The sequence below is a fragment of the Adiantum capillus-veneris genome, chromosome 14, assembly GCF_014529385.1.
Source record: "Adiantum capillus-veneris isolate H3 chromosome 14, ASM1452938v2, whole genome shotgun sequence".
Lineage (NCBI taxonomy): Eukaryota > Viridiplantae > Streptophyta > Polypodiopsida > Polypodiales > Pteridaceae > Adiantum > Adiantum capillus-veneris.
The window spans coordinates 51,677,783-51,697,559 of record NC_140944.1 but is presented as its reverse complement, the minus strand read 5'-3'; the positions used below and the strand labels follow the sequence as shown (position 1 = coordinate 51,697,559).

General features: G+C 43.3%; 2 protein-coding genes across 2 annotated transcripts; both read left to right on the top strand.

The window, feature by feature from the left end:
* The first annotated feature begins 6,897 nt into the window (after positions 1 to 6,897).
* On the top strand, positions 6,898 to 8,681 carry LOC147442361 (uncharacterized). The gene has a single exon (XM_086529643.1). The coding sequence runs from the start codon at positions 7,166 to 7,168 to the stop codon at positions 8,363 to 8,365; it is 1,200 nt and encodes a 399-aa protein (XP_086385769.1). The 5' UTR covers positions 6,898 to 7,165; the 3' UTR covers positions 8,366 to 8,681.
* A 3,865-nt stretch (positions 8,682 to 12,546) lies between these two features.
* Positions 12,547 to 17,030, top strand: LOC147442360 (uncharacterized). The gene has a single exon (XM_086529364.1). It carries the CDS (start codon positions 13,260 to 13,262, stop codon positions 17,028 to 17,030), a length of 3,771 nt encoding a protein of 1,256 aa, XP_086385490.1. The 5' UTR covers positions 12,547 to 13,259.
* Positions 17,031 to 19,777: the final 2,747 nt, after the last annotated feature.

The window sequence follows — 19,777 nt, the reverse complement described above, 5'->3', positions numbered from 1 at the left end:
TGTTGTAAAATGTTTCTCATATGTGCTGCATAACTTTAGCCATACTTGATGTGTGGTAGCACACTCCAAAATAGTGAAATAAATTGACTCAAAAAGATACAATCTAATCATAGATCTGCAAAGCGCATCTAACTCTTCCCATTGAAACTAAGTCATGTTCATCTTCTTAGTTCTCATACCATATGAAATGCGAAGTTTCTACTTTTTTTGTATTAAGAATCATGAATCTGCTCTTTCCAAAGTACAATGTTTGCTCCATTAATCTTCTTGATGTCGTAAACATCCTTGTCCTTAGAATTTACCATGAGAGCAAGATTTTTAGCCCAAATTTTTGGCAGATTTTTGTTTGAATTTGAAAAAAAATCTCAACCAAAGTGACCATCAAAGTGCAATATGGATAGACCAAAGATGCATAGATATGCTTTCTAAGCAATAATCATAAACTAGAGAGTAGCAAATTGTTTGTGACCAATGTAACCTGACAAATGACTACCAACATGACGTTAAAGCACCTCGTCCTCTCTATACATGGCCTATAATGAGGATACAATATGGGGATCTCTAGCAACCTGACAAATGACTACCAATTACATGACGTTAAAGCACCTCGTCCTCTCTATACATGGCCTATAATGAGGATACAATATGGGGATCTCTAGCAACCTAATTGACCTTGCATTGGGTAACCCTGCCCCCAGTGTTCAACTTCAAAAAACCTCGCGCATGACCCTCACAAAAGGCTAAGCAATGGCACAACTATAGTCAAGTCTCATAAATAATATCTTTTGAATCAAGTCTCAAAAATGGTCAAGCTTGTCGTACTAGCCAACATGGCTCCACAAATGCATGAAAAGAGAATATTTTCATTAAACTTACATGTGATAATATTTATAATAAGTAGGATATGTGCTCAAATAAGCATCAATCAGAGTGCAAGTAATACCTACAGCTCCCACCAAAAATGCAATTTGGCTCAAAATATTGGGATGCGAGGTTTTGTTGCATCTCTTATGTGAACAATCTCTTCCACCTAGAAAAGTGTCATGTGTCAATAACCCATGTGAAGGACCCCTTACAACCCATGTGTAAAGAAAATCCACTTGTATTTGTGCATAGGCAGCCACATCTTGTGCTCATGTGTCAAAAGGCTGTCTTTTTTGTATAAGCCTATATAGAGGCATATTCTACTGAATAAATGTAAGTCTATCATTTGTAATTGTACTCTATATTTTATTGTGCCCATTCTCACCTAGCTTCAAAATTTCTTGGAGCTTTGAAGCTCTCGTCCCAACCTAGAAATCATCCCACGGTCTGGCCAAGCTTTGTGTTTTAGCTGTCGCATAAGCTAAGAATCAATGCAAATCTTCAAAGCAACATCAAAATCTTCAAACCATTGTGAAGAGGTGCTTCTCGCAAAGAGAAGAGTGACTTCACATTTGGTCAAACTTTCAAACTTCACAAGGCCAAGCACACCCAAGGCGTCCAAGCTTCCCGTTGTCCTAAGCCTATAGTGTTTTTTCCATGTGACTTCACACTTAATTAAAGCATTGTAACTCATTGAAAAACCAATATACACAGTCACACAAGGACTAGACACTGCCCTATACGTGGCTAAGACCTTTCTCTCACCGCACACAGCAATGCACCATCATGGTAAAAAAGGGGCTACTTAATGCGAAATCAATTATGGTATGTCATTAAGCAGGTAAGTGATGATGATAGAGTCGAAACACGGTTAATATTAGCACAATTTGCAGCTAAGGACAAGCAAGCTCTTGGCATTCTTCTCACTTCGCTTGACGACAACTTTGTGCATTATTTGGATGATTGCACCAGTGCACATGAAGCATGGATAACCTTAGAACAACATTTTGGTGCTATCTCTAGTCAATAGGCTCAAAAGTATCTGCAGACAATTGACATATATCAAATGCCCTGTTGATAATGAAGATCAAATTGGTGTACTTCTCAAAGTAGTATCAGATACAAATTTTGGACAAATTGTAACAGTGCTTAAAGAAAAAGACCCAATCCCTAAAATTGAAGATGTAATAAACTCTCTTCAAGAGCACAAAAAGAAACTCAAAGGCAATCAACAACAGTCAAATGTGGCTTATGTGGTCTCATCCAACCGCTACAACCGCAATCACAAAACGAACTTAAAATGCACACACTGTGGTAGAACAAATCACCTTTCAAAGGATTGCTATGAAATCAACCCTCGTCGCATTTGTGGCAAGAAAAATCATGCTACAAAGTATTGTAGTCTCAACAATAAATCTTCACAGGTTACCAATCATGAAGAGCATTTCAAAGATCAAAACAAAAGAAAAAATCAAGCTTGCCACCACTGAAGATTCTGATGAATATAACAACAATAATATCGGCTTGGTATATGATGATATACTGTGAGCCTTCTCTCAATTGTACCTTACCCTCTATTAGTGCCAGGGACAGCTTGTGTATATGCCTACACCTTGATATTTATGTGTGCCTATACCCTTTGTGTCTAGGGGAGGCAGATTTGTGTTCAAGGGGAGGCTTGTGAATTGTGTGCCTCACCCTAGTGTGTTTTGAGGGGAGGATTGTGTGAGTGATATGCAACCAAAACCCACATAGGGGAGGATTGTTGGGATGCGAGGTTTTGTTGCATCTCTTGTGTGAAAAAACTCTCCCACCTGGAAAGGTGTCATGTGTCAATAACCCATGTGAAGAACCCCTTACAACCCATGCGTAAAGAAAATCCACGTGTTTGTGCATAGACAGCCACATCTTGTGCTCATGTGTCAAAAGACTGTCTCTTTTGTATAAGCCTATATAGAGGCACATTCTGTTGAATAAATGTAAATTTATCATTTGTAATTATACTCTATATTGTATTGTGCCCATTTCCACCTAGCTTCAAAATTCCTTGGAGCTTTGACGCTCTTGTCCCAACCTAGAAATCACCCCACGGTCTGGCCAAGCTTTGTGTTTTAGTTGTCGCATAGGCTAAGAATCAACACAGATCTTCAAAGCAACATCAAGATCTTCAAACCATTGTGAAGAGGTGCTTCTCTCAAAGAGAAGAGTGACTTTACATTTGGACAAACTTTCAAACTTCACATCACAAGTGTCAAGGCCAAGCACACCCAAGGCATCCAAGCTTCCTGCTGTCCTGAATATGAAGAACCCCTTACAACCTATGCGTAAAGAAAAGCCACTTATGTTTGTGCATAGGCAGCCACATCTTGTGCTCATGCGTCAAAAGGCTGTCTCTTTTGTATAAGCCTATATAAAGGCACATTCTGTTGAATAAATGTAAGTCTATAATGTGCAATTATAACCTATATTGTATTGTGCAATAGTTTCTCCCTCAAGCTCTAGACTAACCTCTCCAAGCATGCCACTAGCATGAATGGCACAGTAACCTTCCTCCTTAACCAAACAACATTTGAACTGAGCCAAAACCCTCAAAATGACTGTTGGGTTGCACAGATTTGAGTCCGTATAAGGAAATAATTACCAGAAATACGTCTTTGAGGTTAAAAATTCACTTATAAAAACCTATTTCTACTAATTTGCCACACTATGGGTTGGATAACACAACAAAACGGTCCCTAATCTTCGCAAAATCATCTCATAAATGAGATAAACAGAAGCTAAAGATCTCAATGCCACAATCCCATACATGGTTACAAATTTCTTGCTCCAAATCCTATTGTAAGCACACATCAATGCACTCCAATGTGTGTGCAAGCAAAGCCCATCATTCTAGCTGAATACTCTCCTCCCTAATCACTTAAGAGCATCTATAAATAATCTCCAAATAGTGCACAAAGCACTCACAATGATGAATCTCTCTCACCGACAACCAATTAGCTCTAATATCATAATGAAGGAAAGCAGAAGAGAGGAGTCGGATGCATGTAAGTGTGTGTGTGTGTGTGTGTGTGTGTGTGTGTGTGTGTGAGAGAGAGAGAGAGAGAGAGAGAACACAAGAAACATAGATATAGTAAGGGAGATCCGCCCTCTTCTTCATAGTAGCACACTATGTGTGTGTGTGTGTGTGTGTGTGTGTGTGTGTGTGTGTGTGTGTGTGTGTGTGTGTGTGTGTGTGTGTGTGTGAGAGAGAGAGAGAGAGAGAGAACACAAGAAACATAGATATAGTAAGGGAGATCCGCCCTCTTCTTCATAATAGCACACTATAGTGTATTAGTTTTATGTGTGGCTCATAAATTGTATATTTATACAATTAAAGGTTAGCGGACATAAGTTAGTGATGGGGGGGGGTCAATAGAGTCACCTCTAAGGTGGCCCGCATTAGCTAGTTGTGCTAAAGGTTTTGTGGACACAATGCTTGAGCAATGATTCAAGGCGGACCAGAAATTAAATTAACTGCATCACACCACCTTTGTTCAAGTCCATGCACATTCCAAAATTGGCCAAGGACCTTGACCCCACAATGCCATGAGAGCCAAATGCCTCAATCTAGATGAGATACACCAAGTAGCCCATGTGGGTTGATTGTGTGAGAACTCCAAAATAGGTATTTGACTCTCATCTTTCACTCAACTTAGGGCTTGATTAATGATGCTAATGGCATCCAAATCAAGGGCTTATGAGCTTATCTTAGAGATATCATAGAGGGCTAAAAGCTCATGCATTCAATCAATCCAAACTAAACGAAAAAATATGAAAATCCTTCCACTAATTAGCACCATAGTGTGAGTAGTGTCACACATGAGTGTACATATATCATCACAATGAGTAATTAGTGAAAGTGAATAAAAATATAGCCTAAATGTGATATATGTGAGTTTGATTTAATTAGAAGTGAGATGCCTTGTGATCTAGAATGGAGAAATGCTTAGGACCTAAGACATTAGGAGATTCTAATCTCATGTAAGATCTGATACCAAATGTTAGGCCTAGGTTGAATGAAATGGAGTGTTAATTGCAATACTAATTGCTCATTGGGAATTGGTTAGAGTGTAGAAACAAAATGCACTTGATTACTTGGTGAAAATGAGGACAAAAGAGGGGCTTTAATAGCACAAAGGAGGTAGTATCTTCTTACCTCATGCATGATAATAGCACAAAGGAGGGAGTATCTTCCTACCTCGTGTATAATAACTTGGAACAACCTATTCTAAAACCAAACTCAAATTTGCATGGTTAGCGGGGTTTATTTCATGCCTACATGGCTCCTAATGTGATTTTATGCCCTAGAAATGCTCCATATGAGGTGGCCTTCGACCAAGGCCTCTTTTGGCAATGCTACACATGCCATATGCCACTTAGGATGCCTAATAAACGAAGGACATACTTTATGGTGACTCTAGGACAAAGCCCACAAACCTTACATTTTGGTCGGCCACGTATGACGTACGCTTTACCTCCCCCTTGGGGGATGCACTTTACCAAATCCTCTGTATCACGTGCAATCTTAGCATTGAAAACAATCTATTATAAAATTTATGGATTGGAATAATAGTAACCCTCTTTCTTCATAAACCTGTAACTTTTTGTAAAATTTGAATTGAAATATCCCTTTGGTAAGTGTATTGTAACCGATATGAACTATAACATACCCTTTTGTCGAGCGCACATGATACACCTACATATCAAGAGGTTGCACACCTCGGGACCTCCCTTTGAAACGGATTCCAGGGAGGAGAGTTGCACCTTTGAAAGTGTGACGTAGCCGACCTTTGACCCAACCAGATGGCCATCTCCTTGAGGTAGCATACTTTCTTCCTAAGAGATTCATTCTCGAATTCCTACCAAATCCCTCCTCTGCTTCAAAATTCCTCCCATGCTTGTGAGGATAGTAGGATATATTTGGCTCCAAGTTGCATTGGAACTTTAAAAGGAATTCCCTACTTCAAATTTTAACCGACTCTCATATGGCCTTCATATGAATTAATATGACTTGTTAGGTCTTGTTCACACACTACTCGAGTGAACGGAGTCTTGAGATGGGATTTAGGTCTTATCTCCTCGTTACTCAAGTGGACGTGGAGACATGCATATATTTGGACTTTCATGGATCAATACTACGTAGCAAGATTTGTTGCAAAAACAATTGACATGATTGTTTTGTTTGTGTATTTGCATTTGTTAATTTGCTATCAGCATTTGATTACTTTGTTGAAATTTTGTATTAGATATTTGTATGATATACTTGGTATTGTGGTTAGAGTAGCATCCATGAAATCAACACGGTACTAGGTACTCGCTACTCCTTTAGTTCCATTGTGAAGGTATTGACATCTACTTCGTCATGACTTCGTTGTAGGCATATATTGTACTGTCAAGCACGCAGTTTGTATGCTCACATACGACACACGATTCAATGCCCTTATTTTCTTCAGTTATGAAAAATGTTTTTGGCAAGCCCTCTAGTGCTCAAAAAAAAAAAAAAACTTTTTTCCAAAAACTTGGAAAACTTGCGTATGAGCAATATTAGAGGTAAATTGACTAATTTGAAGAGTTTTACCCAAAATTTCTGTACATCTTCTCGCCTTCAAATCTAAAATTTAGAGGTAAATCTCAAAATTTTGGGGGTGGGATTACACTAAACGTAGCACAAGAAGATTTAAAATGTTCTCATGTAAGAAAAAAAAGTATTTTTGAGTGTTTTTCATACAATGCATAACATCATGAGCTTCTGCTCGAGAGGCACTGCATACCTAGCTAGGTACGATTCAAGAGAGGCACCGCATACCTAGCTAGGTACGATTGAATACCTAGCTAGGTATGCGGTGCCTCCCTCTCAAAAGCTCATGATGTTGAGGTAAGTCTGCAATGTGGGAATTATTTATCCAAAACTTCTTGTAAAGTTATCTTTACAGATTGAAGCCCTCGTGTATAGACTATTTTACCAGGCCAAAATCAATAACTTCCTGTCATACAGCGCAACGTTTCGTACATCGAGGCGCCGCTGTCGTTCGGAAAGGATGTCGGGAAGTCCGCCTCCCAGCGAAAAGGCAACAGACCATGTAGAGGTGTCACGGAGCGGAACGGGAAAATACAGAGATCCAAGTCAATGGAGACGACCGGTCGGCAAGGAAGAAGGGGAGTCGATGAAGAAGAGGGGGAGGTCAGTAAGCCCGCCTCCACGTCGGCCTCCCAGCGAAAAGGGACCAGACCTTGTAGAGGTGTCACGGAGTGAAACGGGAAAATGCAGAGATTCGAGACGACCGGTCCGGAAGGAAGAAGGGGAGTCGATGAAGAAAACGAAAGTCCGCCTTCACGCGCAGACCCTGTAGAGGTGTCATCGAGCGGAACAGGAAAATGCACTGATCCAAATCAATCGAGACAACCGGTCGGAAAACGGAGTTCGCGACGACGACGAGAAGAACCATCACCCATCCCGAAGAGGAGAAAGGTGAGCGCTCATGACCGAGAACACTGGCTCGAGGAGCTTACACCATTGGAATTCGAACGGCCGGCGACGACGCCGCAGAACAAGCTGCTGCAAGCCCACCGGCCGAATTACAGTACAGATATGCTGCAGAGGAGAGTGTATGAACGGAAGGGACCGTATGATTGGGTGCCAATGCATTTTTCGAACGAGAAGAAGACGGTGAAGATGACGGTGGAGACGTTAGTGGGGGATGTGGCGCAGTCGACGGAAGGGCTGGCAGAAGGGATGGGCATTGCATGCTCGCTGTTGTCTCTGCGAATGGCAGAGTGGATGCTTCGGCACCCACCGGAGCATCCGGTACCGTCGGCCGGAGTTCTGAACAAGGTACTGTACCAGACGGAGCATGATGTAAGCGAGCACGAACTGTTCATAGGGGTGGACAAGTTTCCGGAGCTTGATAAGATGGCGTCCGATCACGCGCCCAATCTCCGCCTCCCACTGGCTTTGTATCTGTACCTACCAGAGGACAGCGACGACCAACTTCTCGGAGATGAGGAATTAATTTTCGCTTTGGGCAGGTTTGATAGTATGTGGGATAATCACATCGCCACGTGTCGCAATGAGGTTTTCATCGTTGCTATCAGCAACCACTTCTTCGTGCTTCGTATTGATGACCGGGGTAAGTTCTTTGTGTTGGACACCCTCGGCAGGGGTAATATGGACCGCGCCTCTGTGCTTCAATTTGGCAATGGCACCTTGTTCACACTAGAACATCGTGCCCCTCGCCATTCCCAGTTATGCGAAGCGACTAGCAGCGCTAAGGCTTGCAAGTATTTTTTCAAATACTTCGTTGGCCAGCACCATATTCACCAAAAAAGGGGCTATGAAACGAAAGTCACAGAAGAACTGCATAGCATCGCATTCTATCTCGTACGGCTCAAAGGCTCTCCAAAGCGGCCCCTCGAGGTTCAATTCGAAAGACAGTTGGCGGAAAGCCAAATGCATGACGTATAGGTCGAGGTGCAACGATCTTACCAACTTCCAAGGTCCCCCAGCACAGGTCCCCATTGTGTGTGTGCACGTGTATGGCGAGAGAGAGAGAGAGAGAGAGAGAGAGAGAGGAGTATCTATCTATACTAAACATTAATTAATTTACACTATTAATAGCATTCCGCCCCCTCCCTCGGCCACATGTAGCAAGCTCCTTACTTCGACAATGTCCTCTGGTGCGAGACGGTCGCTCTGGCGGAGAGAGAGAGAGAGAGAGAGAGAGAGAGAGAGAGAGAGAGAGAGAGAGAGAGAGGCACCGAAGGCTGTGGACCAGCTCGTAGTAGTAACAATCCTAAGTGATCTTATAGACCTATCTTACGAGTCTTGGACTCCATAGAGTAGAGGGGCCAATAATGTGATGGCCTCCATTGTAGCAAATAATTAACTCCAAGAATGTAGCCTAGCGGGGTGCATGTCCATTTAGGTCGATTATTAGGGTTAGTAATGGAATCGTTGCATGCCTTCGTGTGTACCAATTTCCTTTTGCTTGGAGATTCCTTGAGAGTTTTGTCTTGCGAACACAGGGTCGGGTAGGTTTTTCTTAGTGAAGATAGTCAGTAATTGCAAAGAAGTAGGTGTAAGCGAAACTTGCTTTAGCGCTGGTGGAACGAAACATGCACATGTAACCCTAGCCTAGATGATTCATGGCTTTGTTGAGATGTATATGGCTCACACACATCGCATTTCAAAGAAATTTACCTGCTATATTAAAAGGGAATAACTTGAACAAGACATTAAGAATTAGTGCATGCATTCATACAAGATGTGAAGTATGTATTGATTATTGAAATTTTCTTTGATATTTTAATTTGTAAAAAAATCGTTTCATTTTATTGAATCGTTTTATTATTTTCTATGCTTACTTACCTACCTTTTCTTATGGAAGTATCAAAATGTTTTCTAGTTTTAATTTATCAATGAGTCCTTTTATTTACTTTCTTTTAATGTTATTATTTTAGAATGCCAATCAACGTACCCTCAAAAAGTGTGACTCTATTTTTCATTTGGAAGGCCTTTCGAGAACTCTCCTTTTTATTTTATGCACAGGGAAGGGCATACCACTATTATCTCAAGCTTTTTCCTAGTCCTTCTAACAAGGGTAAAACCCCTTTAGAAGAGTGTTGCAACCTACTAATTTTAGCTTTTGTGATCGTGTAAGATAATGGGCACTAAAATTTTCTATTAAACCACAACAAAAATGTGATTGTCAGAACTCATTGAAACCTACTCGGCCATACGAAAGGTTTTATAGTCGGGGTACATAGACATAGTTAATGTAACTTCTCTACTCAAATTGGACCAAAACAAACCCTTGCAGGAAGTCATAAGTGCTTTCTCGAAGGGTAGCAGTTTGGGTGGCAGTCCTTGAAGGTGCAATCTAGATAAGAAAGAAGTCACTTGGTCGTTCATGGGGAGTCGAAGTGTGGGTGGCAATCCCTGAAGCACTTGATGTTTTATGTAGCCATGTCCTTGACAATAGCCCTATGTAATGTTATGAACGATTTTGTAAAAGTCTCTATTAGCTCAGAGATACCATCAGAAAATACATCAGGTCAATGTAATTTCGTTCTGTACCTAATATAAAATCTCTCTAGCCCTTTATGGCCAAAGAAAACAAAAAAAACAAACCCTTTTTTGAAAGCCTCCCTCGAGATCAGTAGACTCCCCCTCTCCAACAACAAAATGTACTTGTACAAAAAGTTCATCTCTATGGATGATGACGCATAACTCTAGAGAATTACCTTCATAAATTATGAAATGGGGCTTATGGAAAACTTCAGAAGGAAATTCTTAGAATATTGGAAATATAGACAAGAAAAATCTTGAAATATTGTAAAATATAGACAAAAAAATGCTAGAGAGAGAGAGAGAGGGAGATAGTTCTGCATGCATGAGGCACTCATTAGAATATATTGGAGGTGCACCGTAAAAAAATTAATGTATATTGTGTGTTCAAAGGAAGGGGTATTTTAATTCATGAATCTTATTATATTTTTAATCATTGTACTTATAGGAGGGGTTTTTTAATTGTAAAGCAAAAAAGAAATAAAAGTTATTACATAACGAGCAATACAAATTAACCCTTCATAGTTTAAGTGAGGGTGCATGCACGGTTCTTTTTCCATGGCTGGGACTGAGCCCATTTTATCTAGCGGAGGCAAACTCGTTGGCATGGACTTCATGTTACTAGCTAAGGGCAAGAAAAAGCAAATGAATTCGGCGTTGATGCCTTTGGGCTAGAGAAGATCCTGAAGTCATCTTCCTTTGGAGTGCATACCATGACGATGGAGATCTTGCATGGGGAAAACATGCTCAACCAAAATAAGATTGAGGATGGGTACGTGTTGCAGGTGGATTTCAATCATGAGCTAGCATTGCAGGGCCTTGAGACGTGTTCCGCTCGCTCGATGGTCCTATACTTTATGGGCCAATGAATGACTTTCCAAGGCTTGTGGGACTACATGATAGGGGAAACTAACAACAGAAATGCAATTTGCTATTTCGAAGCAGTCAGCAGGGGCTTTATGTGGGAAAAATGCTTTTATGAGCACATGGCTCAAGATCGGAGGAGGTATCTGGGGGTATCTTACTTTGCTTAGGGTGGCACCCTTTATCAGTGGATGTATCTGTCCGTTGTGACTAGACTATGAATGATGCCATGGCTCGAAAGGAGCATGCCTTCCTATGTAATCTTTTTTGGTTTCTTAATATATATATATATACCCTCACTATTGGAAAAAAAGGGGAGGTTTTTTATACATTTGAATGCACGTTATATAAGTCCCCTCCCACCCTTTAAAATATAAGATGCTTCTAACTTTTTAAGGATTCCACTAAAAGAAAATAAGCCCACATCAACATGGCTAGCCATGAAATCAGCCCACAACTGCATGGATAGCCATGAGATAACAAAGATCATTAGAAAGACAGTCAAGACAGACTTGTGGACTTGAGAGCTTTTGCAGCTACTATGGTCCAATAGCTATAAGCATTGGTGTAAATGCGGGTGTCTATTCGTGTTCGTAGATGTGCCTATACGAGTAGTTATACTCACACTTGTACCAAATTTACCAATAATTAGAAATAGGGAAAATTACCAAAATACCCCTCTAATTTGTGGAAATTCCCAAAATACCCCTCGAATTTCAAAAATTCCCAATGTACCCATATTTTGGCAAAAATTCCCAATATACCCTTCAAATTTTCCAAAATACCCTTGGTTGTGAGAGTAAATTTATCCAAAGATAAAAAAATTTGTAGCTTTTCATAAGAAGACTGATTGTTTATCAATACAAGGTATTAAAACTAGAATTTGACCTGGTTATGTAAGCTTTGGAGATGAATTGCTTCATTATTTTTAGACATAATTGTCTTTTTTTTGGGAGGTAATTTGTGACAAATTACGTGCTAAGCACTAAACAACGGATCTTCATTGTCAAAAAAGAATAAAGATTAGGAAATCGTGAACAATCCAACTAAAATAGATACAAGGGTATTTTGGGAATTTCCACAAATTAGAGGGGTATTTTGGTAATTTTCCCTTAGAAATATGGGCTACCCATTTTGATGGCATTAAACTTGATAAGGCATAAACATATATTTAAAGTAAATGTGCTTGTGTAAAAACTTTCGGTTTTCAATTGTCCCCTATGCATCTTACCAAAAAATAAACTAAAGAGCACTATTGTGCACACAGCGCTCTAGGTGGAAAGGTAAAAGTCACAAAAGTGACTGCCCTTTCGTCGAAACGCACAACACTCTTTGGTCTAGAGCGATTGTTCTATTGCAAACACACTACACAAAGAGCACTATCTACAAGTATCGAAACCTCAACATTCAAACCAGTGTCTAGAAAAATGTGTCTCAGCTTAATATCATGCCGTTTTCAATTTCAAAAATGCCGGTTGAGGGCAAGGGGAAAAGGAGAAATTCCACCCCAAAATAGAGAAAAATAGTGTAAAATTTTGAAAAAGTAACCTAATTTTCTAAAATTTTCTCTTGGCAAATTCAAGGAAAAGAATTTTGTATGTGCTCATGTCATTTTTTACATTTATGCTCAGGTCTTGTACTTTGCTCTAATGCATCTCTTGAGGGTTGTGTGCCTATGATATTCACCTAGGTCCTATAAGGGAAGTATGTGCCACTTCCCCCAACTTTCCAGCCCCGTTTTCAAGTGATTACTTGCGTCCCTTGTATTCGGCACTTTCTTATGAAATTGATCATGCGTTCGTGTCCCTCATTCTCGTGTCCCTCTTGCGTTCAGTTTTCAAGTTGAGTTCTTGTACGTGCGTTTGCTTGCCTGCAGGTCCCGTTTGCATCGCAGGTGAGCCGGCGCGGCCCCGTTTCCGCGACGCCCCGAACGAGGGCGTCACACTTGGTATCAGAGCTTCGGCTCGAGTCCCCGCCGACCCGACGTCGGCCCGCGGCCCGTGGTTGTCACCACGTTTTCGGCCCGTTTGCCTCGTTTGTTCACGTTTCCTCCGCGTTTTCGGCCCGTTTTGCCCCGTTTTGCCCCGTTTTACCACGTTCCTTGCGTAATTGCCCCGTTTTGCCCCTTTTCGTGCGTTTTCTCCACGTTCCTCAAAGTTTTTCACCGTTTTGCCTCGTTTGACCCGCGTTTTGCCCCGTTTTGACGCGTTTCTCCACGTTTTTCAGCGTTTTACCTCGTTTTGCCCCGTCTTACACCGTTTGGGACCGGTTTTTCACCGTTTTGAGCATTGTTTCGCAGTTTCGTCGTTTTGGACCCGTTTTCCTCACTGTTTCATAGTTTTCAAAGTTTTTCAAGTTGTTTCTCGCGGTTTCCCAATTTTTCGGTATTTTCTGAATTTCTCCTCGGCTTCGGCCACAAGAACACCCAATGGCGGGAAATCAAGAAGATGAAGAAGGATACAGGACGGAACCGGAGCTTCATAGAGCCCCGAAGAAGAATAAAGAGAAAAAGTCGCGACAAGACCACCAAGAGTCAATGGAAGAAAGACTAGAGGCACGCATCATGGCCTCTGTAGAACACCAAATAAACATGATGTCTGCCAACCTGAGTGACCTACTGCAAACGCAGCTAGGTCAGCGACATGAAGACCGCCCGGGAACAAGCAATGTCAACACGCGGCGAAACACGCAAAGACGACCGCGGCCCGGGAGATTAGAGACAGTGGACGAAGATGAAGACGAACCGGATGACCGAAGTGAAGGGCGCTACTACAGCCCCGAGAGAAATCTAGAAGACGAAAACAGACTGGGAAAATTCAAACCCCTACCCCCAGAGAAATACCGAGGCCACCGCACCTCACTGGCACTCAACAAGTGGTTCAGTGAGGTCGAAGACTACATGCAGTGGAACAACATAGGCAAACGCCGATGGGTGCAAGTGGCCAAAACCTTCCTGGCTGACGACGCCTATGTGTGGTTCTTCAGTGAACAACCTTCAAAGCACTGGGAGGACTGGGAGGACTTACAAAGAGACATGCTTAACTATTTTGTGCCAGAGAATGAAGGAAACAAAGTCAGAGATTCGTGGCGCGATCTGCGCCAAGACGGCCCCATATCAGAGTACGTGGTCAAGTACCGCCGCCTGATGCTGCAACTCCCACTCATGCACACAGCAGACAGGCTACATGGATTGTTGTACGGCCTTAAGCCTTGGGCCCGTCGCGAGGTAGAGAAGCAGAATCCCAACACATGGGAAGTAGCCGCCAACATGGCCGAGAAGCTACGGGATACAAATTCAACCCAGGGTATCATTCCACACAACCCTCGTCCCAACAATTTTGCCCCCAATAATGGGCCTAACCCACCTGCCGGGCGAGGCCGCGAGTTTCGACCCAGTTACAGAAACAATGGACCCCGCTCACCACCACGGAGCTTTTTGGCAAGCAATTCTCACAGCCCCACATCGAGCAGCTTCTCCTCCAATACTTACAAAAGCAACAACAACTACCCGCGCACCGAGCGTGTCTGGTGCCGTGACTGCAAGCTTGAGCATGGTCCCTACTTCCCGTGTGTACGCCAACGCAACCAAGCAGCATCCTCATCTAGCAGGGTCAATACCCTCCAGATAGAAGAACCACCTTCTCCCCCCCGAATAAGCGTCGAAGAACTGGCTAGTCCTGGGGCTAACCAGCAACCTCGGATCGGAGCAGTGTCCCTCCGCCCGCAGTGTATGGCAGCAGCAATAACAGACATTCAGAACTTGTATGTTCAAGCAACAATCGGATACCAGAAGCAATGGATCATGGTAGACTCGGGCGCCACACACAACTTTCTGTCGCCACAATGCGCCGAGCGCCTGGGCCTACGTCTCACCACCGTCAACGAAACAACAGTAAAGTTTGCCCAGGGAAAAGACAACAATGTCAAGGCAGCTCGTCAGGTCAGGATCGAGTTGGGTGAATTCACATGTCGGCTGGATTTCATAGTGGTTCCAATGGACGATTTTGAGGCAATCATTGGTCTCTCCTTCAACGACAAGTACCTCATTGCTCTACTAGGCATGAAGGTGGACCAATTACTGCTAAATAATCAAGGCAAAGCAGTGACAGTACAAGGCGCCAGACTCACAACAAGTCAAGCTTTCACCCGCCAGGCGCATATGCAAACCAACTCGGCTCCCATCAACCGACAGGACCCGGCACAGTTAGCAGCAATGAAAGGCAAACAAAAAGTCCCGGAACACTCCTCACCAAGACTCAATCTCATGAGTGCAAAGCAAGCAGAGCGGGCCCTCAAGAAAGGAGCTCAAGTTCACCTCTGCATCGTGCAGGCAAAGGAACAGCCCACAGCTAGGCTCAACACCATCAGCATTGAGCAGGTCAAAGTGGGTGACCCCTCTCTGACCCCCATCCTCCAAAAGTACAAGGATGTCATGCCTCCAGAACTCCCCCCCGGCTTACCCCCTCCCCGTCAAATTCAACACGAAATTGACCTCATCCCAGGTAGCACCCCCCCGGCAAAGGCCCCCTACCGCATGAACGACACCGAGCTCAAAGAGCTCAAGAAGCAACTACAGGAATTGGAGGATCAAGGTTTCATCCGGCCCAGCAGCTCTCCCTTTGGGGCCCCAGTGTTGTTCGTCAAAAAGAAAGATGGCTCGATGCGGCTATGCGTGGATTATCGGGCCTTGAACAAAATAACCATAAAAAACAAGTACCCAGTCCCGCTGATGGAAGACCTCCTAGACAGATTACAGGGCGCCAAGTACTTCACGCGCATCGATCTACGTTCAGGGTATCACCAAGTCCGCATCGCACTCAAAGACATTGCGAAGACCGCCTTCCGCACACGCTACGGCTCGTGGGAATGGCTTGTCCTGGGTTTTGGTCTCACTGGCGGCCCGGGCACATTCTGCAGAATCATACATGACAGTTTCAGGGACATGATAGATGATTTCCTCATCACATACATTGATGACCTTCTGATTTACAGCAAGACACTGGAAGAGCACCAGAAGCATGTGGCCGCCGTACTCCAACGTCTCCGCGAACACCAACTATATGCCAAGCTGGAGAAGTGTGAGTTTGCTGTGCAGCAAATCGAGTTCTTGGGCTTCATCGTCACATCCGAAGGCATTATGGTGGATCCTAAGAAAGTTGACGCTGTCATCAAGTGGGCCCCACCAACATCCATCAAAGAAGTCCGAGAATTTGTGGGTTTCTGCCAGTACACCCGCCGATTCATCCGCGACTTCAGCAAGATTGCGGCCCCACTTACAGAAATCACAAAAGGCCACAAACCTTTCCAATGGACAACCAGAGAAGAAGAAGCTTTTGAGAACCTGAAGATTGCCATGTGCAGTACACCTGTCCTCCGACTGCCCGACTTCACAAAACCCTTTGAAGTCCACACAGATGCATCAGATGGTGCCATTGGCGGCGTCCTCATGCAGGAACAGCAACCCATCGCCTATGAATCTCACAAGTTCAACGATGTAGAGACAAGATGGACTACACATGAGAAGGAAATGCTCGCTGTCGTCCACTGCCTCCGAAAGTGGCGACACTATGTCCAAGACAAGCATACAAAGGTCTACACAGACAACATCTCACTCAAGTACTTCCAGACCCAACCGAAACTCACCCCCAAGCAAGCCAGGTGGCAAGATACACTGGCCGAATATGACATCGAGATCATCCATAAACCGGGCTCCACAAATGTCATGCCCGATGCCCTCAGCAGAATGCCTACTCTCAATGCTATCTCATCAGCAACCAGCACGCTACGCCAGCGCATCCTCGACGCTCAGAAAGTTGATCCGGCTGTTCTCCGCATGCTCCACGACCATGTTTCTGGTAAAGCAGCGGTGGGTCTCTTTGAAGTCAGAGACAACCTATTCTATGCACATGGGAAAATCTACATTCCCAATGACCCAGAGCTCAAGAAAGATCTCATGTGGGAGGCTCATGACTGCAAATTAGCTGGACATGGGGGCCAGAAAAGATCTTATGACAAACTCCACCAACATTACATGTGGCCCAAAATGAAGGACGACGTAATCGACTACGTGCGTACCTGCCCAACCTGTCAACTAGTCAAAGCTCAACGAGCCTGCACCCATTTTTCCTCCACACATACTGGCTTCACAACAATTAAAATGTATCAACAAGCTGGAATATTCCCTGTCTTTACCGAATAAGTGATAGGTTTACAGAGCTTGCAAACCATGTTGTGACGATCACAGAGGACGATCATGCTTGTGATGTTTGACATCAATGATTTGGACACATAAATTGGGGGCCACTAATGGTTGTGGTGGGTATGTGGCTGCCAATGGATTCAACACCTCCATGTCTAGATTAATGACAAAGAGCATGAACGGAATCTCTCTCCCTTCGCACGTCCTTGCGTACCTTCCCTGCTAGCCTACAGGCTGCAGCTCTGCCTCCCCTACTGTTCATGGACCTCCGCCTGTAGCTACACTTCCTCCTACCACTCACAGACCTACACGTGCAGAGCCTTATGCCCTCCAGCGTGTGTGTCCACACACACACACACACACACACACACACACACACACACACACACACACACACACACAGAGAGAGAGAGAGAGAGAGAGAGAGAGAGAGAGAGAGAGAGAGAGAGAGAGAGAGAGAGAGAGAGGCCTCTGTTGCCTTGGGGGGGCTGGGAGAGAGAGATCCCAAATTGGAAAGAGAGAGAGAGATGCCCAAGCATGGCCTCCACGTGGATCTCCTTGCCCCTTTCTCACTCTCCTTGAAACTTCCCCAACATCTTCTCAAGATTCTATCTATTTACACATTAAAAATGATTGCCCATCCTACTTTAGTTTCTCTCTCTTTTTTCCAGGTTGCTTGCCTTTTTTTTGCTGGGACAAATTAAGTTTAAGGCTATGCTTTCTAGCTTCTGCAAAACTCACAATTAGATTATATTATCATAACCAAATTACAATTTGGCTCATCTACGCTATATTTATCTATATCTATATATATTACACTAGGGGAAGGGATTTCAGCCCCTCCCTACAGACACATGACAACTTCTCCTTGCTCATGCCAATGTACTCTGCAGTGAGGCGAGACAACATGCGAACATGGAGAGAGAGAGAGAGAGAGAGAGAGAGAGAGAGAGTTCTTTGTTGGCGACTGTCCCTGTGTCCAAGCTTATTATGCACTGAGTGAGTTAGATAGACCACTCTGCAGTCATAGTTAGTAGTTGCCAAGGGCTCAACAAATGGTGTGTGTCATTGTGGGTGTGTGTGTGTGTGTGTGTGTGTGTGTGTGTAAGAGAGAGAGAGAGAGAGAGAGAGAGAGAGAGAGAGAGAGAGAGGCAACAAGTACATTTGCTAATGATTTGATGTCCTTTGAGCAATCTAGAAAAGAGAAGACCATCTTCATGGGTAGAGATCGAGGTGGCAGAGGTGGTGGAAGCTCGGGTAGTTGAAACGGTTCCCGCTCTCTTACACCATGCTCTACATCAATGCCTCCACAAGTGAAGCAGGTTTTATAGGTGGGCTATGATCGAGCCTATAGGTGGGACATCTATCTATTCTTCACTAGTATAAAGAATAAAGGGGAAGGGATCCCCCCCGGACACGTGACATAATTTCCTTGCTCAGACTAGTGTCTCTTGCAGCAGCAAGGCGTGCAAATGGGGAGAGAGAGAGAGAGAGAGAGAGAGAGAGAGAGAGAGAGAGGGAGGGAGCATTGTCGATTGTCGAGGCTTAGGCATGCGAACACCGAGAAAGAGAGAATTTGTCATCGGCCACTGTCCAGGCATGCAGGAGGGCGACAAAGTTGAGATGGCTAGGGCTAGGGGGTCGTGCAGTGTTTGGGAATAATTATTTCTCCAAACATACAAAATTCCTTTGCTTGATTTGTCAACATGAGATTTTGGGAAATTAGGTTATTTTTTGGTGTTTTACACTATTTTCTCTATTTTGCTGCGGAATTTCTCCTTTTCCCCTTGCACTCAACTCACATTTTTGAAATTGAAAACGACATGATATTAGTGCTCGAAAAAAAATCTATTTCAAAGACATAAAAATTCCATCTTAGATTCAAAGGGAAAATTCTCCAAAATAATTGGCATTTTTTTATAATTGAACTCTAATTTGTTAGGTTTTCCATTCGGATTTCTTCATTCTCACCCTCTCTTCAATCCGCTGATTTGATTTTCCATGGCTCAAGGCTACGCTGAGGCAAACTTTTCTCGAACACTCCACAAAAGTGGAGAGGATGATACAAAGAACAAGGAAGAGAGAGAGAGAGAGAGATGGGGAAAAGGGAGAGAAAGAGAGAGTTAGAGGGCCCTCCCACCAAGGTCTCAACACACACGCGTGTGTGTGTGTGTGTGTGTGTGTGTGTGTGAGAGAGAGAGAGAGAGAGAGAGAGAGAGAGAGAGAGAGAGAGAGAGAGAGGCAATAAGTATGACAAGTACGTGGATACACAAGGGTTCGATCATGCAACAAAAAGTATAGGGGTTCAAAGCCTCAATCATGGAGTAATACAAACAAGCACAAGGCTAGGCATTGGGTAGCATAGAAAGAAGAGGAGGCATAAACACAGACATGTGTAGGGATGGGCATTGAGCAACATAGAAAGAAGAGGAGGCAGAAACACGGACATGTGTAGGACTGGCCACCGGATAGCATAGAAAGGGGAGATAAAGGGAGGAGGCAAAAGATGAGGTGTTGACGAGTGAGCTGTAGTGTTTGGGGAAAAGATCATTTTCACAACCAAACATGAGTCCGTTTTATGGATTTTTCAAGAGGAAGTATTGAAAAATAGAGATTTTTTTTGTAATCTTTACACTTTTTCTCAAAATCATTTTCACAACCATTCACGACTCCTTTTTATGGATTTTCCAAGAGGAAGTATTGAAAATTAGACCAAAGATTTACTATTTTTACACTATTTTTCTCAA

Excerpts from the sequence above, each read along its gene's own strand:
- LOC147442360 (XM_086529364.1), top strand. The coding sequence starts at position 13,260 with ATGGCGGGAAATCAAGAAGATGAAGAAGGATACAGGACGGAACCGGAG.
- LOC147442361 (XM_086529643.1), top strand. The coding sequence starts at position 7,166 with ATGCAGAGATTCGAGACGACCGGTCCGGAAGGAAGAAGGGGAGTCGAT.